This window comes from Hemicordylus capensis, chromosome 1, assembly GCF_027244095.1.
Source record: "Hemicordylus capensis ecotype Gifberg chromosome 1, rHemCap1.1.pri, whole genome shotgun sequence".
NCBI classification, from domain to species: domain Eukaryota; kingdom Metazoa; phylum Chordata; class Lepidosauria; order Squamata; family Cordylidae; genus Hemicordylus; species Hemicordylus capensis.
In genome coordinates this window covers 264745997-264771029 of record NC_069657.1, presented here as the reverse complement: position 1 = coordinate 264771029, position 25033 = coordinate 264745997, and the positions used below count along the sequence as shown (strand labels likewise).

Below are 25033 nucleotides of genomic sequence, written 5' to 3'. Positions count from 1 at the left end.
TCGTACTTGACAAACAGAACATTCCAGGTTCCGTTCCTAGCATTGCCAGTTAAAAATAGGTCAGCAGGCAGAGTTGAGAAGACACCATGCTTGAGATCCAAGATAGCTGCTGCCAGTCCGAGTAGACCACACTCGGCTGGGTGGATTAAAAGCCTGTCTCAGTAAAAGGCAGCTTTGTACAGTCAGGAACATTCCCATTTTATAGATGGAGCACGGAAGCTCCAAGGTAGCTCCTCGCCCAGAACTACTCAGTGTATTCATTACTGAATGTGATTCAGTAACTCCCCAGGCTATTCAGATATGAACTAGGCAGAACACCATCCTATCTGGCCCACAGGAACTTTCATGTTACCTTTTCGCATAGTACAGAAGCCTGATACTTTGAAATCCAGTCTTAGGGCCGCGTGAAATGCAAATAAGCCCCTTCCTACCCTAACCGTAACAACCCTGCAGTGAACCACACACAAAGAGTGAACAAACAGTATAGGATGTCTCTTCTCTCCTTTGTGCAGTGAAAATCTAGTGTTTCAGAGATGCATACTGTTGTCTTTCCTATCTATACCATCAGTGTGAGATACCATGGAATGAGTTTCTTTTTCCTGTTTTCCCTCCCCCACCCCTTTTTTTTCCCTTTTAAACAATTGGGGGGGGGGATAAGTCATATCACAGTGTCTTCTTGAATGTGAAAAGTGGCTTTTCAACACATTAAAATATAAAAATTTAATTGATTAATAGGTGCTTCTTAATTAGCCTGTCCAGACCTAATTCTCATCACATTTCTCCATGACCTAAAAGCACTTCAGAAACATGAGTATTATGCCACTATGAAATATTTGGCAAGTAGCTGGCATTATTAGGTTGGACTTAGCTTGATTACTATCTGATTAAATGGATCCTAGTCCATTTTAGAAGCAATACATCAACATGATTAAATAGACTAAGTTCAGTCTGTTTTGTTAATTTGTTCTGTTTTAAGATCACAGAGCACATGAGAGCACATGGCACACAGCCACCTTGCTGAAGTTAAGCTGGTCGGGTCCATGACTGGATGGATGACCACCTGGGAATCCCATTTACACTGCCATGAGTTTCATGGTTGAAGAAGGGCAAGATATATATGTAAAAGGTAATAAATTCTGCAAAAACAGATTTGCTCTGTAAAACATCCTGCACCTGAATTACTACAAGCTTTCATTCAGCTAACCTTATTTGCATGCTACGCAACAATCATTACATCTTCTTCACATTATTTTACCAACATAGAAATCAGTCTTTCAGTGCAGAATCACACCATCAACAGATTCACACAGGACTGTACCACTTCAGACTGCAGCCTAAGCAGCTGCATGTATGAATGATCTGCCATTATAGATCTCTCTATATATATTTAGCCTACTTTCCAGTAGGCTTATGAAATCATTCCATGAGTCCGTATCTCCCTATCAACTTTGCAATACCTGGACTAATATGAAATAAATTGGGTACAGTTGTAGGGATACATAAAGACACCTCAACGGCATAGTTTGTGATGATGTCATCCACACCGATTCAAGATGGCAAGACATACACTTTTGAGACGCAAGTGGACTAACTTGTGAACTGTCTAACCAATTCAAACGAAATTTGCTACAGCTGTAGGGACACATGCACATGAAGGCCAGTTCTTCAGTTTTGTAATGCTGTGAGTGCACACTGGTCTACTTCCACTGGCTCCATCTTCTACTCTTAGCCCAGCAAAGGGGGCTGGGCTGTGAGGGGCATCTTTCTCTGGCCGTTCTGGGTCTGGAGTGATGCACTGAGCATGGCCAAAGAAAGGGCCTGGCATCAGCAGAATGGAGTTCCCATAATCCACAGAAACTGTTGCTGATGCACTTCATATACCAAATGGGGCTAGGCCCCAGGAGGTAAGATGGAGGGGAAAGGGGACGGATCTAGGAGCGGGGGCTGGGATCTGGGATCTGGCGGGACAGGGGGTTGAGCTCTCTTCTCCACTTCCGCAACCTATCAAATTATCCAGGGCACATATTGAACAATTCGCAAAAACCATAAGAAAAGGATTTTCTCTCAGCCTCCCCTGCAACAACTCCCACGTCCTGCTCAGCACAATTTTTCTCTTCCAGGTGCAAGTTGTAGCAACAGTAATGACTTTTAAAGGTACCTCTCATTGCCCTGCCCCCAATGCTGTCCTTACCGGCCTCCTCTGGAACCCCGCCTCTGATGGGTTCTCTTCAGAGACCTTACTCTCCTTGGGTTATGATCGGGCCAGAGAAGTTTTGAAACAACGTGTATTAGATATTGAGCATCAAAAGGATATAAGTTTATTACCCAAATCTATTAACTTGTAAAGACTGCACTGTGGTTTTAGATCAGCAGAATACCTCTTTACTTTAAAGGTTCCTAACCACAGAAGGGCTTTTACTCTGGCATGATGTAATGCTCTACCATCTGAAAATACCACAGAAAAGGTTTACCCCTGTGGCTAACAAGAAATTGTGACAACCAAGCACATATTATTAGACTGCAAATTATATCAAAGAAATTGGAATATATTTATAACTCCTTTGTTGTCATCTTACCAGGGCGTTGGGAATTGTTTCATGTAATGTGCTTGTTGGCAGACCAAAACCCAGGTGTAACATTTGCAGTGTCTAAATTTGTGCTGTTGTTTGTACAGTAGGATGCAATCTATCTGACAAGGAGTAGAGTCTAAGGTAGCTTGTCATACTATATTGTGGATCATGAATTTATGTATTACAACTGGTTATAGACCGAATAAAACTTATTCAGTCACTGGTAGCAGCTATAGGCAAAGGCCTTTTTTTACCAAGCTTAAACTGGCTTGCCAGCTACAGCTACAATGCGATGACTTGCCGACTCTGATACATGTCTTAGTAACTAGTCTGGACTACTGTAATGAGCTCTACATGGGGCTGCCTTTGAAGACGGTTCATAAATTTCAGTTTTAGTTCAAAATGCAGCCATCCAGTCAATAACAGGAGTAAGTTGACGAGAGCATATCATACCAACGTTAGAACAACTCCATGAGCTCCTGATTTATTTCCAAGCACTATTCAAAATGCTGGTTTTGACCTTTACAATTCTAAACAACCTGGAACCAGGACACATAAAGAGAAGCCTTCTCAATTACTAACTGGCCCAATACGCTAAGAGCCTCAGGAGAGACTGCTTTCAGTCCCTTCTGTGTCTGAAGTGAGGTTGACAGGCATGAGGCATAGAATTTTCTCAGCAATTGAGTCCTCACTGTGGAAAGGTTTCCAGGGAGGTCTACCAGACTAACTGGATCCTCACACTCTGGAAAGAAGCTAAGATAATGTTCTTATGGGATGGACATCATGGAAAATATATACTAAAACAGCAGGAAAAGGTGATGCTTCTTGGCAAATGTCAAAGGTGAGTTCCATTATATGTGGTGGTTGTGCTTCAGAGCAAAATCTTTTTTGGAAATATTTATGAAAACAGTCGTTGGATGTGAATCCTTTTTCATTTTTTGTTCTCAACTATGTAAAAATAGTCTCTGCATCTACATTATATGATCCAATATTGTATGCTCTGGTCACAGCAAGAGTAATATTTGCAAAGCACTGGGAAGCAAAATTTGCCCTAGGAAAATCAGAATATTTAAAGGAAACATTGATGTTTATTTACATTGGTCATGTTTATAGCTTACGAAAGTCCTATGCAAACCACTTTGAGATAGGGGTGTGCACAAACCAAAAATCACAGTTCAGCTCAAATTCAAATGGAATTTGAGCTGAACCTAATGCTGCCCAACCGGTTTAGTCAAACTGACCGGCTGCTTCGGTCCATTTGTCCAAATCAATTTGATGGTTCGGGTGGCTAATATTTGTAAAGGGGAATCCGGTGAGAATTCCCCTTTAGAAGTTCGGGGGGGGGGCCTGGCAATGCTAAGGGGCAGCCAGGCGGAAGTGGTAAGAGAGGTAGTAAGATGCTTAACTGGCTGGCGTGACTGTCGGCACAACTGTTTGCCCTCCCTGGGGCAGCCCCAAGCGCATGTGCTGCCTTGTTTAGGAAGCCACTTGCAGGCAGTGGATCAGTTCTGGCCTCTGTGGCACAGCAGCAGGAACCACTCTGCTGCCGTGCAGGTGGCTTCCTAAATAAGGCAGTGCATGCACTTGGGGCCATGCCAGGGAGGGTGAGCGGAGGTGAGCAGGTGCGCCAGCAGCTGCACCAGCCAGGTAAGCATCTTACTACCTCTCTCACTGACCCTGCCCGGCCACTCATTTGCTACTGAACTGGTTCACCCAAACCGGGCCTGGTTCAGTTTAGTCTGCAGGTAAACCAATGAACCAGCCCAGTTCAAGGCGAACTGGTTCGGCAGCAAACCATTTGTGCACACTCCTGCTTTGAGAGATGCTTCGGTTAACAAGGTGTGTGTGTGTGTGTGTGTGTGTGTGTGTGTGTGTGTAAATAAAACACAACCAGAGGCGCTCTTACTCCTGGACTTTGGGGCTGATGTCCAGGGCCTCTACAACCCCAGAGGGCCCCCAAATCCTCTTTAATCTGTCCCGGGTGATGTGGTTCCTTGGCAGAGCATGATGATGTATATTTTGCAAGGTGGGGGTGGGCCTCCAAAGGCCTTTAGGTCCAAGCTCCAAAATTACTTAGGTACACTCCTGACCGCAATGACAACAACAACAACAACAAATGTTCTGACACATTATCAATAGCATTATACACTAACATAAGAACAGCCCTGCTGGATCAGGCACAAGGCCCATCTAGTCCAGCATCCTGTTTCACACAATGGCCCACCAGATGCCTCTGGGGAGCCCACAGGCAAGAGGTATGTGCATGCCCTCTCTCCTGCTGTTGCTCCCCTGCAACCGGTATTGAGAGGCATCGTGCATCTGAGGCTGGAGATGGCCCACAGCCACCAGACTAGTAGCCATTGATAGACCTGTCCACCATGAATCTGTCTAAGCCCCTTTTAAAGCCATCCAAGCTGGTAGCCATCACTACATCCCATGGCAAGGAATTCCATAGATTAATTATGTGCTGTGTGAAAAAGTATTTCCTTTTGTTGGTTCTAAATTTCCCGACCTTCAGTTTCATGGGGTGACTAATTGAACTTAATATGATAATGTTATTGCTTGTCTTTGTAGACTACTAATGTTTAAGTTTTGGAAGGAAGGAAGGAAGGAAGGAAGGAAGGAAGGAATGAAGGAAGGAAGGAAGGAAGGAAGGGAGGGAGGATTCCAACAGGTATTCGAAGGTCAGAGAAAAGTGCTGTTTTAACTGACCAGTTCTTTTTTTTAGAAACGGTTTCTGTTGCCTTGTAATTTTTAATAGGTTGCAATTTATAATATTTTATGGATAACTTAATAGTTGTGATTTTTATTTCATTTTGTAATCTAAATAAATAAACATGTCAATAGTCATTTTAAAATATCTGTTATATATTTTGAAGAAATTGTTTGTCCATGAGCAATAGAGTCATACTTCCCAATAACCTACTGATACCAAATTTTGCATGAACAATCCTGTCACTTAAATAAGCTGAATGCACTACCTTTTACACCAGAATATGTTGGACCACATTTTTTAGAAGAGATTCTGAATATAATTATTATATTCTAACTGGTTCACAATAGATTTTTAACACTCAATAATCAGATCAATAATTCCAAAACGACATCACACCCAAGAAGCAGAAGATGTTTCTCAGATTAAAATTTACCAGGATTAAAATTTACCGTATAAGATGGTCATTAAATAAAATGAATAATGTTTGAAGTTGAAATCCTACAAATTTCAAATGGTAATTGTACTTTGCGTTTGCAAATATGTTAAAATATATATAATTTCTTGAACTTTCCTATCAGTGTAATCTATGCAAAATGACTTTGCCCGGTCAACGATGGGCCTCACCTGCTACTAATATATAATACAAAGGCCACATTCTGATCATGGTAATCAGGACACACATTTCATCTCTATGTGGCAAGTTATATGTCATGCATAATGCAGATATGAGAAACATCCTTTCTGCATCATACTCCAAAGCTGAATAGATGCCCTACAGAGATACACTTGGCAATCTGAAGTAACAACTATTGGCTGGAACATTTAATAAGCAAATAAATTGGTCTGATAGGGCAAAAGCCTTCAATCCCTCATTTTCAATCTTTTTCTTTTACAGTTGCTGCATTCATTCAATCATGGCAATCATGGTTAAAGAATTAACCAGGATCACTGAGCTCTGAGGATATAATCAGATCCTGGTTATATACCCTTGGTAAATGCAGGATTGCCCAGAAATTCTGGGTTCTTACAATCAGCTCTGTAGGGTTCAGCGATCCTAGTCAACTCTAACCAGGATTGCCATGATTGTGTGAATGCAGCCAAGCAAATTTAGCAGTTCACCTAAACATTTGGTTTCTGGTTTGTCTCCTCTCTAACTGCCCAGTACAACATCTGATATTGGGCCATTTACCATATAAATTGTCCAGCTTTTATTTAATTCCCATTTTACAGGTGGTGGTGAAAAGCAATGAATCCCCCACACTCATACACACATTAAATATGATATTGCAGACAACAGTAAATAATCTTACCATATTTGTCTCCATCTTCTCCTTTGGCACTGATCCGTCTACCTAGCACTTGAATATGTTTCCCACTCGTTCTACTGTAGAGCTGATAGAGTCTGAGCTGCTTCCTGCTGACATCATCTCGTGCTCGTGTCTGATTTTCCACGTGTATCCGAAAGTCCACATTCTCTTCAGCAACAAACATCTAATTTTTTTTAAATGGTGGAAAGCAGAATGTAAACTAAAGCAATGTTTTGAAAACACAGATTGCAAATCAACAAAACACTTATCAATATACAATTACTCAGAAACTTGTATAAATAGGCTGGCATCCAGACTAACAAAACGTGGGTGCTAGGTGAGAAGTGCTGATGCTGCTGAAGATTTTGACTAATGCGCTATCAACAATTACCGGGGGGGGGGGATTTCAACAACCTCTTCTGGGTGCTTTCCAGATTAAACCCTACAACAGAGCCACTATGGATCTGCAAAATGTGCTTATGTGCTTCCTGTGTTGTGACACTACAGTCCCTGTGCTGACAGCAAAGTGCTGTTCACATTTCCAATGCCCTATTTTGGATTTTATCTTTGTGTTATTGTGCTACAATGTTGCAAGTCAGTTGCAAAAAAATAGCTGTATCTTCCCGTTGTATCAGTTTGAAAAGCTGGGGATCATTTTCAATATGATCCCGCCAAGTCAAAGCATTTTACCCCTATTGCAGCTTGTAATCTGGAAAGCACCCTGCTCCCAGAAGCACTCTCTGCTCTGTGCTGCCTGAAACTATGTCCCTGAGGGTTACACATTTCATTTATTTATTTATCATATTTCTATACCACCTGGTATGTGCATCCCTAGGCAGTGTGCATAAGTTTAAATGTAAATATTTAAATATAAAAACAGGATAAAATGATTAAAACAATTATGATATAGAATCAATTAAAATTAATTAAAAGCCTGAGAAAACAGGTGCATCTTGAGGGTCTTTTTAAAAACAGCCAGAGATGGAGTGACTCTGATTTTAACAAGCGGTGATTCCAGAGCCCTGCAGCAGCCACAGAGAAGGTCCAGTCCTGAGTTGCCACTGAATGAGCGGGTGGTGGCCATAACTAGACCTCCCCATATGATCTTAATAGGCGGGAGGGTTCATGACCAGGAAGGTGCTCTCTTAAATACCCAAGCTGTTCAGGGCTTCGTAGGCAATAGCCAGCACTTTGTATTTCTCTCATAAACATGTCAACAGCATTGTTTTATTTATTAATAAAATATCGGCAGCATTTATTTTATTGCATTAAACCAAATGGAAAGCAAATGAGTTTTAAGTATTGTCCCACAGCTGTCTGCCATGAGGCTGGGATGCAAAACTATATGACAATTTAAGCTAGAGAGGATGGGAGGAAAAGTGGATGGGAAGAGCAAGAATCATGATAATTGGCGTTCCTGCTGGAAACTGTCATTTCAATATTTATTTTATTTATTTATTTATTTATTTTATTCGATTTCTATACCACCCTTCCAAAAATAGCTCAGGGTGGTTTACACAGAGAAATAATACATAAATAAGATGGCTCCCTGTCCCCAAAGGGCTCACAATCTAAAAGGAAACATAAGATAGACACCAACAACAGTCTCTGGAGGTACTGTGCTGGGGGTGGATAGGGCCAGTTGCTCTCCCCCTGCGAAATATGAGAAAGAGATTGCACAAACATGACTCTGGCTGCCTCCGTATGAGAGATGTACACTGTGCCCACATGCTGCCTATTTCAATGAGAAAAACCAGCCATTGGGACCTCAGGCTAACACTGCCCACCTGAAGGAGAGAGGCTGGCCATTGGGACCTCAGGCTGATGCTGCCTACCTGAAAGACAGATGTGACCAGAGACTGACAGCTTGAGGGACAGAGAAACTGGCCAGGATGCCCTCCCACTGTCACTGTCCACCTAAAGAACAGAGAAGCATGGTCTTCATACTCACATGTTGCCTTTTGTATTCTGGACTAAACAGGTATTTCCTAACTTTCTTATTCTCTCAAAAACAAAGTTCACTTTTCCTCAGGCAGGGACATCTTATCTCCCCATGCTTTTTAGGACATGGGATGCTTGGCCTCTAACTCATGCTAGTAGCCAGTGAGAGCATCTATCTCTGCAATGTCTATCTGTCAGCCATTTCTCTAGTGAACCGGAGCCAATGAAAAGAAGAGTCACCATTTGGCAATGAGGAAGTATTAGGGACAGTTTGAGGAAGGCTGTGATAATTCTCGTGGAGAACAATCAAATTTTTAATTTTAAATTTTAAAACTTAAAAGTATTTTTAAACTAAAATGTTACTTCCTGCACATCCTTTCTATACATGACATTAGTCACATGTAGTTTTTTCCTAATGTTTAGCTTAGAGATTCCTTATTATCTTCATTCTATTACAGCAGCAGAGGTCAAATATGGCATTTTTAAAAATCAGGAACCTTTCAAATGAAAGGAAAACCAGGCTTCTGTCCCCCCCGCCACACACACACACAGTCCTCTCTACATATAAATAATTACCAAACTACCTATTCTCTCTCTCTTTTTTTTTTTTTTCATTTCTTTCTTTTCCTGTAATTAGCTCACTTAATACAATACGCTTTGATAGTTGGGGCAATCCCTCTCTGGGCTAGGAGGGGATGAGAAGGAGGGAAATTTTAAAATTATGGCCCCAATCCAATTAAAGTTTGTTAAATCAATGGGGCTCAAGTTAGTCATAATTAACTTGTCCCATTAAACTTAATAATAATTAAAACTAACTTTAATGTAGTTGGGGCCTAAATGAATAACTTAAAAACTATTAAAGTTTTTTAAAAGTAGCTGGATCATTACTAATGCCACAATATCGTTAAAGAAGCAAGTTGCTTCAGAGAAGTAACCGTCTGTATATGGCAAGAGCTATACTCTGAATCCAGACTGAGCCTCTGATACAGAATTAGGAGACTTCAGAAAGGAGAAAGAGAAAACATGTGGATCCATATTTTACAAATGTTAAAAGACTTGTAGGTAGTAGAGAATCTCCACAATGCTGAAAAAAGGAATAAAAGCCAACTGGTAGAGCCAAGACCACATCAAAATAGACCAAGACGAAGTTTACAAGCTTTGAGCCCTGGAATTTTAAAGCCCTAGCCAGCTAGAGAGTCTGCACATGAAAACCAGGAGTCTGCAGCCAAAGAACGGGCTGACAAGTTCAAATTAATGTGAAATATAGCACCCCATTTCTACTGCCTCCTTAACATTGCCAGGTCACAATGCTGCAGTAATGGTAGAAACCACAGCAGCGGGTGGAATTATCCTTTCTGTCCAACTTTTAATGGGACAGGAGCTCTCACGGACTAGACCACCCTATGTTCCCTTGGCTTCGCAGTCCACAGTTGCCGTTTTTTCTTCCTCCTGACCTTGCCACATGTTTCTGTATCCTTAGCCATCAGAGGCGTATCTAGGGAAAATAGCGCCTAGGGCAAGCACTGAAATTGCGCCCCTAGACCAAACATCTGACACCCATCTTTCAGATAACGTTACCATAATATCAGCTGAAAAATACAAGTCAAGCTCCTTAATCTTTTAATATTTCAAAAACTATTTAGCAGTGGATGTAGCCAGACCAAAAAATGCTGGAAAACTACAAATTTCAGGATGCTGGGGCTCATGAAATACCCAAATACTATGTGGAGGTGTACTTGGAAAACTAAACAGACGTGCCTGTCTAATTCTCTACTATGCATTGTAGCATCACCATTACATCAGTTTTAAAAATAAATGGAGAATTTGGCTTTTCCCAGATACTCTAAAAGGATTAAAGGATATGCAGAGTAAACTGTGTCACTGCTTGGAATATATTCTAGTATTTCAGAAAGACAGTTAAAATGAGAGAAAGAGAGAAGAAACTCCCAGTGGGCCTTAATACTAAGGATTTCACACTGATTCAAAGACAAACTCAGTATTAATAGCCATATTATTAAGACATCACATTTAACTCACTTATCACAAGAAACAAAGTAAGAGCAAATGAATACAATCCTAGCTCATAAGCTTCAGCTCAGTATTCACAAGCCCTGATTCTCTGTACATAGTTCCAAACTAAATATGTGTACAGTGACTTATATTATATTATTTTTTAACCTGTAGCCCCTTTGGGGGGCTTCCTAAAGGCTGGGGGAGGTCAGCAAAAGTCCCCCCTCCCCGCACTGGCCTCTAGGGCCTCACAGGGACCATCTGAGCATGTGTCATGGCCATATATTTAAAAATGGCCACTAAAAACAAAATGGCCACTGCGCATGCTCAAATGGCCTCTGAGAGGCCTGGCCTGGCTTAGGGCCTCACAGAGGCCATTTGAGCATGTGCAGTGGCCATTTTGTTTTCAGCGGACATTTTTCAAATTTTTTTAATTTTAGAAAATGGCGCCCCCCCTTCAAGTGGTGACCAGGGCATGTGCCCTGCCTGCCCCACCCTAGATACGCCCCTTTTAGCCATTCTCATGGAGCTCCTCATTCCACAGGACCTATGCAAAGTTCCAGCCTAACTTTCTACTATCCCTTATCACAGAAACAAGTTGTTTTGCTGCTGACTGCTTTGTTCCCAGATCAGCTGGTATGCTTGTAGATACCAGCTCAACCATTCAGTGTTGGAGGCTTCACTTGCACAAGCCAGCGTGGTGTAGTGGTTAGAGTGCCGGACTAGGACCGGGGAGACCCGAGTTCAAATCGCCATTCAGCCATGAGACTTGCTGGGTGACTCTGGGCCAGTCATTTCTCTCTCAGCCTAACCCACTTCACAGGGTTGTTGTGAGGAGAAACCTAAGTATGTAGTACACTGCTCTGGGCTCCTTGGAGGAAGAGTGGGATATAAATTGTAAATTATTATTATTATTATTATTATTATGATAGATAGATAGATAGATAGATAGATAGATAGATAGATAATCCCAAACATCCTTCCGGGAGCAGAGTGTATGACTTTGCATGTATGGAGAAATCCCTATTTGCCAGGCTGAATGATTAGCATTAAAATTACACTCTGCAGGGTAAAATTAATGCTGAACCAAAATGAGGACTTCTGCCGACCCCTATGAAAAAGCACCCCCCTTTTTGAGAGGTTCTGCAAATCGGGAGCAGGAGTTGCTCACTGTGTGATCCCTACTTTGAATGGGGGGAGGAAACAAATCCATGTCGCAAAGGTAAAAGGGGCAAAGGTAAAAGGGCTCCCTGTCACAGCAGGCAATGAAACTGCCACCACTGTGCAGCACAGCAGTGGGAAAGGCAGCATGAGGAAGTCAAGTGCTTTAGCAACAGGGTCACGTTCACTCCTTTCCCACACCCCACTCTGCGTGAGGGCAAATGTTGTCACGTAACTAAATCTGATTGACTACATGGTGTCGTGATGTCATCCTGTTCCTTATGTGATCCCTAATTGCCTGAGACAGGGTAGTGAAGGAGAAAGAAGAACTAGGCAATCAGTTGAACAAATAGCATAGGGTGCTTTCCAGACTGTGCGGGAGGAAGTAGGATAAAATCCGACAGCTAGCCCTAACATTTTGAGACCAGTTAGCTGCTTCACATGTTACACCACTTCCTCCCTTGCTGAGGCTTTGGGGCAGGGAGAGAAAGAAGAAGCAAATCCTCCCCACCATCATATGCTCACAGGACACTTCCCTGAGGAGGAGGAAGAAGAGGAGGAGGGGGTGGGTGACTGATGGCTTCCCATCACCTCCTTCCCCCCACTTTCCCCACTCAATTAATTTACGCAAGGGCAGCAGACTTGAGCACGCACACAAAATCATTGATTGACACACACACACCTCTAAAAGCAAGTCACACTTCTACAGCTGCAATCCTATGCACTCTTACCTAGGTGGAAGCCCATTGAACTAAATCATTTACTTCTGAGTAATCCCAGAAAGCCTCCAAACTGTTCTCAAAACTCAGAAAACCAGCTACTATTTCACCACTGCACATACAACATGTTAAGCCTGAAACGTCAAGATAAGATCCAAAACAGGCTGTGGCTATGCGAATGGCACCCGGCTGTTCCCGTAGGCAAGACGGTGTCAAAACCCAGATCATACAAATGAACAGCAAACCTATATGTAGTGAAGCAATTTCAAGGTGCCATCTGGAAAGTCCCCAGGAGTGGGAAGAGATTAGTGAAACAGATTGTGAGCAAGCCCAAGCAATGCAAATGCTCTCCAAGATTGGTATGGATGGGAGAACTTCAAAAGCATAACTGTCACCCACAACATGTTCACTGGTGAACACTTGGCACAGATGTTTAGAGAATCCTATGCCATGTTATATGTTAGGCCCCCAACCCTTGCAAGATATTTGATTTTCCTTACTTCACCCCAAAAGTGTAGATATGAGAACTGATAGGTTCTTTTAAATTCCTGAGCTGCGGCAGGAAAATAATTCTTTTGCAAGCATGAAACACTTCTCCAATTAGGAACCGTATTGATTTTAAGAGACAAATTAAAGTCATATTATACTTCTCTTCAGTACACTAGAAATAAATGTTACCTTTTTGGCCACTGAATGAAGCTCATATTAGTTATTTCCTTCATGACCTTCCAAACATATAAAGTTATCTTGATAAGGTCAACAAGAAATATCTAAGATGGCTCTTTCCCAGGTCTGGAAAGAAGGCTAATCACTATTTTGTTTCCATGGTTTTGGCAAAATTCCACTTTACCAATTAGAAAATTTGCAAGGCCACCTCCAGAGCAGTGTTTTCTTAGGCATGTGTTGAAATATAACACACCATTATTTGCTGCCATTTCCTCTCCCAATCTTTACTGCAAAATCCTTCATCAACCAAGCTGTTATGTTCAGGCTTCTGCTAGGGCATTACTGGAGTAGTTGTTTCTTCAGTTTACAATGACACATTTGCTTTTGTTTGTAGGCACGTTTACACCACACACAATCACATACAACTCTTCAGAATGACAGCAGCATCCAAAAGCAATGATTATACAGAACACAATACAAAGTATGCACTATAGAGTTCTTGCCCACATGTTATCACATGAGGGCCAGTTCATACAGTCATTCTAAATATTTGTGATGGATATCTGAATGAACTGCCATGGAAACAGCCCCAGAAAGAACAAAACACTTATTTACAACTACTACTACAACTCTTATTATTTTATCTTATTATTACTATTCAAAATGATCAAATAATACCTTCATTCATTCATTCATCCAGCTAGCATACAGGTTGGAGGGGAAATGCTAGCCTTTCACCTTGATTTCTGTGAATACGGAAACCAGATTATTACTAAGCACTTCAATGCTTCTAATAATTATCACCTTCCATTATTTATATCAGGGGTGGAGCCACCATCACATAAACGGGTTCAAAGAACCAAGGCCTCGTACCACATCCACGCCCCCTGAGTCTGACGTCAGACACTGATGTCTGATGCAAGGGGCAGAGCTAGCGGGCATGGCGGGCCGAACCCAGGGCTACTGCTGGCCTCCCTCTGCCACTGATTTATATTTTCAATGAAGAAAATGTGAAAATGGAAGGCAGCAATTTATCTCACTGGACAGAGAAACAAAGTCCTCCTCTCCTTCACAGTAGCATTTTGGCCATAGTTGGCATCCTCCCATAAGAGGGTGACAAACAAGTGGGAAACAGCCTTGAAATTGGCCCAACCCATAGAGTTTCTTCATTCATACACACTTCTAGTAGCATAAGATTGCAACATGGGGAAGCAGCACTTACCCAAGTAAGTGAGTGAAGACCTTTGCTAGCAGGCAGAAGACATACATTCCCATGCAGCATCTTTGGCAGAAAAGGGAGGTAACCCAGATTTATCATTTCTATGATCCAGGAACCACTGTTCTCATACATGCAAAGCCCTTCCTGATGTACAATAAGGCAGCATTTACAAATGTTTATAATATTTAACTGGAAGTTTGATGTATGAAAAAAGAAGCATGATGTTGGTCTGGGAGAATGCTCCTCCTCTATCATGGATTGGGCCTTGTAAACTATGCATGCCTGTGTCTGCCCTGCTACTATCCCTTCTACCACACAAATGCTGAGGCACTATTAGAAAGGGCCTGCCCCTCTACTCAGTGGCACAGCACATGCTTTGCACACAAAAAGTGTCAGGTTCAATGGTGGGAATCTCCAGTTAAAGAACCTTCGGTAGCAGTACTAGGAAAGACCTCTGCTGGAGAACTTCAGGGCTGCCAGCTGCAGCAGAAAATACTGAGCTAGATGAAACAATGGCAGTAGTTTCCTATATTCACCCGCATGAACAGAAAACCCACCCCAGTGAATGACAAGGAGCTGGTGTGTATTGGATGTGAATCCAACCCTCTCCTAACAAGGACATTGGAGTCACTAGGTCAGCTAAAGAGAGCATTACCTGCTGCACAGTATACAATGCAGCTAGGCTCAATTTTCCAAAATCTCTTAATGAGTCTGCTGTGGTAATGCCACTCCTGCACCAGACAACTTGGGACTCTTTATGCAGTGTCATTCTACTTGAAGATTTCTCATCTCTGTTGATGGGTTCTGAATCTATTTGGAGCCAGTTTGGAATCTAATTTGAGTTACTCTGCTGCATAATTGATTGGAGTGCTTTTGGGTAAGTGAAATTCAATGATGTTCCCTTGAAAAGTCTTTGTTAATGCAGTCTAAGTAAAAAAGCACTTAGGGGATGAAGCTGAAATTGAAAACGAAGAAGAGGTTGACTATTGGGTCAAACCTCCCTCCAGCTGCCAGACTTCAGAAATATGAGATGGGACAGAAAGAGAAGGATGCTCCAGAGTATGGAGAAGGTGACAGATCCCAGTACGAACTGAAAATACTGGCATAATCCCAACACACACTTTATTTTATCACATTGAACCCCCCACAAAAAAATCATATTTTTTTAATACCAGTGACTTAACTGACACTAGGGATGTATTCAGTCTTCAGTCCCTAAGCCATTCATATGGTCATTTTTTTAATATTAGAAAATTACTACTGGCATCCCTAAAGGTCGGTGACAGCATATTGATCTTAATTCTCTTTCTTGTCACAATCCTTTAATGGCCCTCTCTCAAACTCTGGGCCCACTGAGGTAAACTGCAATGCTTTGCAGTAGCTCCCTGAAAATGTTCATATGATCCAACAGCATAATTTAGCTCAGTGACAAAACACCATTCATAATGGGATTGGGTTTTTTCATAATAAACCCTGGCACTTGCTTCATCTCTTGCAACAAATCGAAATAATAATGATAAATAATAATAATAACAAGAGAAAGGGCATGCCCTCACCTCTTGCCTGTGAGCTTCTCTGAGGCATCTGGTGGGCCACTGTGTGAAACAGGATGCCAGACTAGAAAGGCCTTGGGCCTGATCCAGCAGGGCCTGCTCTTATGTTCTTATCCAAGAATTTCCATTGGCTGGTCTGGAAAAGAACTCTATTTCAGTCTCTCTGCCATGTATATATCTCAATTTTTGAAAAAATAATTATAATCCAGTTTGATTTCTAGCCGAATTCAACAGATTACTCTTGAACATTTGGAATGACAAAAATGGGGGAGGTCATTCACACAACTGAAAACTGGGCAGGACAAGTGTCCTAACCAGGTTTGGGAGCTGTGTGTGTTCCCAATTTTCAGATTTGTGGAAGCAAACTACTAGGTAGGAGGAGGGAAAGTGATTGTATGGAATCAAGATAGGAGGAAAAACTGGGTAGGACAGCTTTTCCTCCTACCAAGGTCAAATGCTGGGTATAAAAGATGGGTAGAACAGTGCTGTCCTATCTTGCTTTTCCTTCTACCTTGATTCCACACAATCACTTCTCCCTCTTCCTACCTAATTGTTTGCTCCCACACAACCAAACATTGGAAGTACACACAGCTTCCAAACCTGGAAGCTGTAGACAGGGACATGTTACAAGTGTCCTACCTTTGTTTGGTTATGTGAATGACCACTAGGGCTAAAGATTCCACAGCCTGAGTGGAAGGCACTTTCACTCACACAGGGTGAAGGGTGTTGCCAATTCCACCCCATCTGCAACCCTCTAAAAGAGACCTTCCTGGGGGCCTTCCAAGGTGGATTTTCAAGAGATGTGGGAGCTGCATATGGAGGTGGGAATCAGCAGCCCTTTCTGCTTACTTAGCAGGATCTTTGGATCTGAGCAATTTAATCCTGAAACAAATCTTTCTAAAGTTCTATCAACTTTATCCAGACATATGCTACAACTAGAATCTGACAGAATGTCAGTTGGCTGTTTCAATTTCAGTGCTGACAACTTTACTTTTTGGAGGGTTTCTCATAAACTGTTTCAAACCAAACAAGCGGACTTATCATAATAGTGATAATCATACCAGTTGCAGGGGAATAACAGCAGGAGAGAGGGCATGCCCTCAACTCCTGCCTGTAGGCTTCCAGCAGCATCTGGTGGGCCACTGTGTGAAACAGGATGCCGGACTAGATGGGCCTTCTTGGGCCTGATCCAACAGAGCTGTTCTGATGACTCAGTCAATCTGACTCAGTCAAGTAGCCAGTGCCGAGGCGGAACTCAAACAGATTCCTAGATCCTTCAGATGAAAAGGGCTTTCACCACACTGAAGGGAGCATCTCTCCAGCTGCAGCAGATGCTCTCTCCCTTCATGAACTTCACTGATATTTCCTTCTGTCTGAACTGCATACCTTTGCTCAGGATATTTTAAACTATTCAGCAATCACAAAGTGATTGTTTTAATTTCTGGCAGGGCTTCAAAACTTCAGTTCTCCACCTGTTTCTGGACTACAATTCCCATAATCCCCAGCCTCACTGGTCAATAGTCAGGGATTATGGGAGTTGTAGGCCAACATCTGCAGGAGGGCCATATTTGTGCAGCCTAGTTTTAGACAAACACAGCCTGAGAGGAGAGAGCTAGAAACTTTATAAGTGCTATTAGATCTTTATAGTGCACCAATATATATGTAAGAGAAAACTGTTTTTATTTTAACATCAAAATATTGCTTCAAAGCTTTAAAATGTGTAAAAACATCAATTCTCTTAATGAGCCAACATTTATATTGAGGAGGGGTTTTATCTTTTATTTTAAACCTTTTCGATAATAAACCAGGGGCTATGACTACAGCAAGACTATTCAAATGGGAGGATCGTTGCTAAAAAGGGCAGACGTTTCTCCCTCTCCCCTCTGCGTGTGAAGCATTCCCTCTCCTTTAGCAATTTTTGCACCCCTTTGCAAAAAGATACAAAAGTGTATGAAATTGTTGTCAAGGTGTAGGGGAAAAGAAGGAATACATCCCCAGCAGCAAATAAGGTCAAGTGACCCCAGACCACTTGGGAACTAATTACAGAATTCTGGTTGGGGCATAATCTGGGTGAAAATCTGCATTCAAATGCTCACCCAGATGTTGATTCAATTGCAAGTAATACAGTGAGGAGAGATGTCAGGAAACACATCTGGATGCAGATGTCGTCCATCCACAATACATGAATTTTGATGGGATGCTCATTTGGGTGCACATCAAAGCTCATATCCATATCCTGCCTCCAATCTAGGCATGTGTACATCCACAGCAGAGCGGGATCAGAACAAACTAGGGATGTGCACGGAACCGCGGCAGGGAGACTTGAAGGCGGTGGGGGTGCCACTTTAAGAGCAGGGGAGGTTGCACTTACCCCTCCCGCCGCTTTTCCCCCAATGGCACTCATTTTTGTAACAGCTAATCGGGGCGGCAGCACACCTCCATGCTACCCCATTGCCCCCATTGGCTGGATATGGCTGGAAGTTCCAGACACGCCTGCACGCGCCGGCACATGGGCGCATGTGCCAGCACGCGCAGGTGCGTCTGGAACTTGCGGCTATATCCGACCAGCGGGGGCAATGGGGCGGATGAGGTATGCTGCAGCCTCGATTAGCCGTTACAAAAACAGACACCGGCAGGGGGAAAGAGGCGGGAGGGGTAAGTGCACCCTCCCTTGCTCTTAAAGATAGACCCCCTGCTGCCATCGAGCCGGTTTGGAGGCCCATAAACGCAGAGTGCTATGATGCCCCAACACAAATATGTATTACTAGACATTACAGAATGCTAGATGTGAATGCTAGATGTGCAGCTACTGCTTTTGGCAACAGACATCCAATTGGCATCTCATCTAACTTGAGCTTCAGAAAATTCGATTGAAGGAAGAGAGAATAAACACATGGCAGGAATACTTACTACATCTTAAGAGTGCTGGGTATCTTACTACCTTTGGCTGGGAATGTCAGCTAGAAAATGTTCATGGCAGAACCCTTGTGACTTCATAAAACTGTTAGTAAAAAATTAGAAATGCAGCCACCAATTAAGGATAAAGAGAGAAAGCAACTGAACTGTCCACCAAGATCTATGCAGCATTTCCTTTGGCACAGCAATGAAATTGCACATTTGTCAGATGAAAACAGGACACTTGTTTTTTGTATTGCTGAGACAGCAGTGAAGCAAGCATGGTTTACAAGCTAAATCACTAGCCCAATGCTGCCAACAAACTAGTTCACTATTCCAACACATGAATGTTAGAAATATTTAAATGAAGGCACTCCGTCCTACCACCTAAAATACTTTTGAATGGCGTTTGTGTGTGTGTTTTGTTTTTGCATTTAGCAACCACATACATTTCAGCGTATTGTACAAATGTCGCTCCCAAATACTATAATTTTCAGAATTTCAAAATGCAGTATATACTATGTAAAGTCATCAAGAAAGCTGGTATTTATTAGACAAATAGGAAAATGTCCAATGGTATTACCCAGGGCAGTGAAGCCTGTTTGCATTGGGCATATTTGTGCATGTGCCTTTTGCCCGCAAAATACGGCTGCCCTCAGTACATTATGAAAAGTAAATGCTAAGTCAATTTACCAGTGAAAATAGAAAGCAAAAGCTGGCCAGGAACAAGATCCAATAAACTGCCACTTCATTTCGTCAGAGAAAGGCTTTTTTGCCTGAGAACAACCATTCTGAAAGCAATGTGCAGTGCAGCACTCAAGGAAACAGGCTGCAGGGCTTCTCCCTGGAAAAGCCATAGCTCTGTCACATACAGACAGTTATTCATTGAGGTGTAATAGTTCTTAACCGAACTATTACAATGGGATCTTTGCTTATTTTGAAAGCCAAGGAAACGTGTCCTCAGTGGCAGACTTAAGCAGAGGCAGAGTAGGCACTTGCCTATAGCGGCAAAATTTGAGGAGCGGCAAATTTTGCTGCCCCTCTCTGTGGGCGAGGAGAAAGCCCTCCCTTTTTCTCCTTAAAAACCGCCACGGTGCATGGTGGGATAAGGACAGCAGTGGCTACACAGCAGCGGCTGCAGAGAGGGCATTTCTCTCTGGAGAAATGTGGAGATGTGGATTTCTCTCTGGAAATGTGTGGAGAAAAGCCCATAACAGACGGCAGATGGGGCGTGCAGTCATTTGGGAGGCAGGAGGGGAGACGGAAGGAACTCTCCTTCACCGCCCATGGAGCAGTGCTGCTAAAAGGGGGGACTTGCCCCTCTGCCCACCACCACCCTCCCCACTGCAGATCCTGCCATCCCATTGCCTGTGCAGCATTTTAAAAGGTAAAGGGGGAACTTTCCCCTCACCCTCTCCCCACAACCGCCGTTGTGTGGCCTTTGCTGACCTTATCCCGCTGCACACAGAGGCGGTTTTTAAGGAGAAGGGGGGGCTTTCTCCCTCCACCCCTACTGTTGCTGCAGCAGCAGGGGCAGCAAATCTTTGGCTGCCTACAGGTGGCAAAAGGCTTAATCCACCCCTGCATGTCCTCTAGATTAACTATGCCCCAACAAGGCATTCTTTGAGTTTTTCCAGATGGGAAGGTGGAAGAAAGTGTGATGAATGCAGACCATTTGCTACAAGCTGTCCACACGGACTACCACTCTTTCTGTTTCCCCCCGCTTAGTTCTGTCCACACAGGAGGTTTCCACATTGGAAAACTGCAGGTTTCCCCACCTTCTCTCCACCTTCCTCTTCCTCCACTCATCTCTGTCCATTCTCTCTTGAATCCCCAGCTGATTTCCCCTCCTCCATTGCCTACACATCATTCCTTCATTCCCACCTCCTAATAACACTTTGTATATGCATGCATGGTGCACACAAATCACGGGGTTGTTTTCATGGGATGCCCCACCTTTAGCTCTGGCTTTTCCCCTGGCATGCATGCCTTATTTCTCCTTTTTCTTTCTTCTTTTTTTAACGGATGATTTGCATTATTGTACCTTTGTACAAGCCAGGAAACCCACTCCAGTCATTCAGTTAGTTGTAAAATCTCTGGGTTGTTTGCTTGGGATGCTCCAGCTTTTGTTCTGGGTTTTTACCCAGGAACCAGTGCCTTTCCCCCACTTTATTATTATTGTAATTATGTTTATGGAGTATTTGCACAAGCCAGCAAACCTTCTTCATTTGCTCAACATTCCACCTTCTACAGCCTCTAGTAGCAGTAGTAGTACAGCCATAACAACTGCCAGGCATGCCCCATACTACTTGGACCCACCTCTTCCCTGTGGTATGAAGTTGGTTTCTGGTCAGCTAGCTAGCTTGCCAGGTGGAAAGGTGGACTTAAAATATCCACCAGGGAATTATTCACACATGGCTTCATGCTGCAGGGTAAATGTTGAGCAAAGCCATTTCGAATTACACTCACGGCATTGAGGGAAGCAGCCCCTCCCCTCTGCTCTTGGGCTTTATTTTGGTGCAGTTTCACATTGCATGCCTCCATATTTTCCTTCTAGCCAATGTGGGAGGGGGGGAGATTTCTAAAGCCTATATCTGCATTTCTAAAGAGAGTATCCCTCTTATCAAGTTAATTTTATTCATTCATTCATTCATTCATTTCTGTATTTATTTTTAAATTTATATACCGTCTTTCATTAAAACAATCCCAAGGACTGGGATTCTACGGCAGTTCCTCTCCCTATTTGCTCCAGCGTTTTTAGAAAAACTTGCTTAAAACCAGCATTTTCAAAACATGGAAATACACCAAGATAAGCTAGAATTCTGAAGACAAAGCCCGATTTGTGTGTGGAGTGCTTCCAAGGATCTCAAATGGACTTTGGGTTAAGTTTGGCTGGTGTGTGAATGCACACTCTTCTGGAGGAGATTTGGGGTAACAGCTCTGTCTGTAAAGACTCCAGGTAAAGACAGAAAAGGTGGGTGTAAAATGGCCACCTGGTAAAAGTCAGAAATGGCAGGCATAGAATTGCTGTCGTGCCACCCTCCTAATACCATAGAAAGCAGTAATGCTGCAAGTACCAAAATAGCACATAGAGCAGTACAGCCTCACATCACATGCAACCTCTTTCAACAGTGGTGAAGTGTCCTATGAGGATTTGAGGCTGAGCCTATCCAAAAATAAATAAAATAGAATAAATAAATAGTCTACCAGAAGCCAACAACCAATCACAAAAATATATTGTTCATTCATTGGGTTTGTATTTCCCAATTCCAGTTGCAACAGCACCGTGCGCTCATGAGGGGCTGATGAAATCCAGCCTCTATTGGGAGACTCCATAGAGTGTCAGCAGCGTGGCTGGCAGGCATGCACGGAGAAGAGGTGGGGGAGGATGGTAAAGAGGGGCTAGTATTTTAGCTTAATGCATCATGATCTGAGGCTAGCCTCTAGGCCCGAAACCCCGATGGTGTAGACAGTACTAATCACTTATATTTCCACTCTCATGCAGATTCTACTAGGCAGAAGTAAATGACGGCATAAAAAAGCAGCTAGCGGGATCTATTTTTGCCCCTTTCCCTTTTGCTAGACAATGAAGAGGGAAATGAATGAAGAATGCTATATGTTTTTGCTAAATAATTTTAATTTTCAGCCTCCCCAGTTCTGCCGGATTAGCTTCACCACTGCTTTCCAATGTCCCAAAACACACTCCAAGCTAAAGCTACAAAAGCAACCCCCCACCTGCATCCCAAGAAAAGAACCCAGACATGTTACAGCTATTTGAGGAACAGAAGTGGGTTTGCTAGTTTGTGCAAAGTGTATAGGTACAAAGACCATTCTCCATTAAAAACAAAACAAAAAAAGTGGGGGAACAAGCTAAAGAAACCTGCCACCCACCCACCCACCCCACAAACCAGCCAAAGATGTTATAGCCAGTGGGTCTCCAAAAATGATAGCAAAAACTGTTCTCTTCTTTATTTTCAATTTATGGGAGTATTTGCAAACTTATAGCAATGGTCCCTACCACCACAAAGAATCTGTCAAGCGTTTCTGCTGTGGCTTTACATTCAGGCAGCCTAAAGGTGACCAACAAAGCAAAAAGGAAATAGAAATCGTATTGCTGCAGGGTGCTTTCCCAGGTAAGTAAAAGGGTTAATGTGCAGCAATACTATAATTTTAACAAGTTGTTCTAGTAAGAACTAATCAGCCTACTTTCCTTTTACTGTCTCTACAACTGGACTAAATTTGGTTCAAATCGAGGTTCACAAGTTAGATCTCTTGCACCTCAAATGTTCATGCATCCACCATCTTGGATCAGAGTGGATGACATTATTACAAACTATACCACTGAGGTGTCCCTGTGTGTCACTCACTATAACTGTATCAAATTTGGTTCAAATGGGATAGACAGTCCTCAAGTTAGTGCACTTGTGCTTCAAAAGTTCACACATCCACCATCTTGGATCAAGGTGGATGACATAATCACAAACTACACCACTGGGACATCTCTATGTGTCCCTACAGCTGTAGCTGTCACAAGATCAGAAGACACTGGCCAGAAATATATGACATACAGGTGAAACTCGGAAAATTAGAATATTGTGCAAAAGTCCATTAATTTCAGTAATGCAAATTAAAAGGTGAAACTGATATATGAGACAGACGCATTACATGCAAAGCGAGATAAGTCAAGCCTTAATTTGTTATAATTGTGATGATCATGGCGTACAGCTCATGAAAACCCCAAATCCACAATCTCAGAAAATTAGAATATTACATGGAACCAAGAAGACAAGGATTGAAGAATAGAACAATATCGGACCTCTGAAAAGTATACAGTGTACTGTGCTTGATTGGCCAGCAAACTCGCCTGACCTGACCCCATAGAGAATCTATGGGGCATTGCCAAGAGAAGGATGAGAGACATGAGACCAAACAATGCAGAAGAGCTGAAGGCCGCTAATGAAGCATCCTGGTCTTCCATAATACCTCATCAGTGCCACAGACTGATAGCATCCATGCCACGCTGCATTGAGGCAGTAATTGCTGCAAAAGGGGCCCAAACCAAGTACTGAATACATATGCATGCTTATACTTTTCAGAGGTCCGATATTGTTCTATTCTTCAATCCTTGTCTTCTTGGTTCCATGTAATATTCTAATTTTCTGAGATTGTGGATTTGGGGTTTTCATGAGCTGTACGCCATGATCATCACAATTATAACAAATTAAGGCTTGACTTATCTCGCTTTGCATGTAATGCGTCTGTCTCATATATCAGTTTCACCTTTTAATTTGCATTACTGAAATTAATGGACTTTTGCACGATATTCTAATTTTCCGAGTTTCACCTGTAATAGCCAGTAGCTCAAGTTTCAGTTTTACTGCTAAATAGTCACGTTTGACAGTCTCACCAAGAATACAGGAGTGAGAAGCCCAAATTCCAAAGTCACAATCTCTCCGACAAAAGCTCCAAGCAGATTTGACGTGTTGTTTCCAGCAGTTTGTTCAAGGCACAGGCTGTCTGATTTATAGTCAGCAGCCATGTGCATTTAATCCACACTCCACCCCCACCAGCTGCCATAGATTCAATCTGACTCCTGTCTTCTCACCAACCAACTACTCCTCCATAATTCCCTCACCTGCTGCTGACGTTTTTCCTGTCTGCATTCTCAAGGAGATAGTGGCCGTTCAAACTCTGGCTCAGATCCTGACCCTTCTCTCCAAAGATCACCCGGCCCTCCTGAGCCCTCCTGCGCCAAACACTCTCCCTGGCCCATCTCAATTACCTCCCCATTCACATCACCGGCCTGCTCCTCCTCAGGCACTTCCCCACGTTCTAGTAAGTTGCCTGCCTCCCATTCCTCTCCAATGTCCTCGAGTGGGGGCATGACAGTAACAAATTTGGTTCAAATTGGTTAAGCGGTTCACAAGTTAACCCAATTGCACCTCCAAAGTTTATGCATCTGCCATCTTGAATCAGGGTGGATGACATAATCATAAACTATGCCATTGAGATGTCCCTGTGTGTCACTCACTGCAACTGTATCCAATTTGGTTCAAATGGGTTAGACAGTCCACAGATTAGCCCACTTGTGCCTCAATATTCACGTGGCCACCATCTTGAATTGGTGTGGATAACATCATCACACACCATGCTATGTGTCCCTACAGCTGTAGAAAATTTGGTTCAAATTAGTTAAGCAGTTCACAAGTTAGCCCACTTGCGTCTCAAAAGTTTGTGCATCTGCCATCTTGGATTGGAGTGGATGACATCATCACA

The 25033-nt window shown here is 42.7% G+C and overlaps 1 protein-coding gene across 3 annotated transcripts in view; it reads right to left on the bottom strand.

The window, feature by feature from the left end:
• FGF18 (fibroblast growth factor 18) overlaps window positions 1-25033 on the bottom strand; it is a 148398-nt gene that overhangs the window by 65526 nt on the left and 57839 nt on the right. For all 3 annotated transcript variants that reach the window (XM_053290784.1, XM_053290777.1, XM_053290793.1), the window contains one exon: window positions 6597-6777. In XM_053290784.1, the coding sequence (XP_053146759.1) occupies window positions 6597-6777 (181 nt within the window). The remainder of the gene's footprint in view (window positions 1-6596; window positions 6778-25033) is intronic.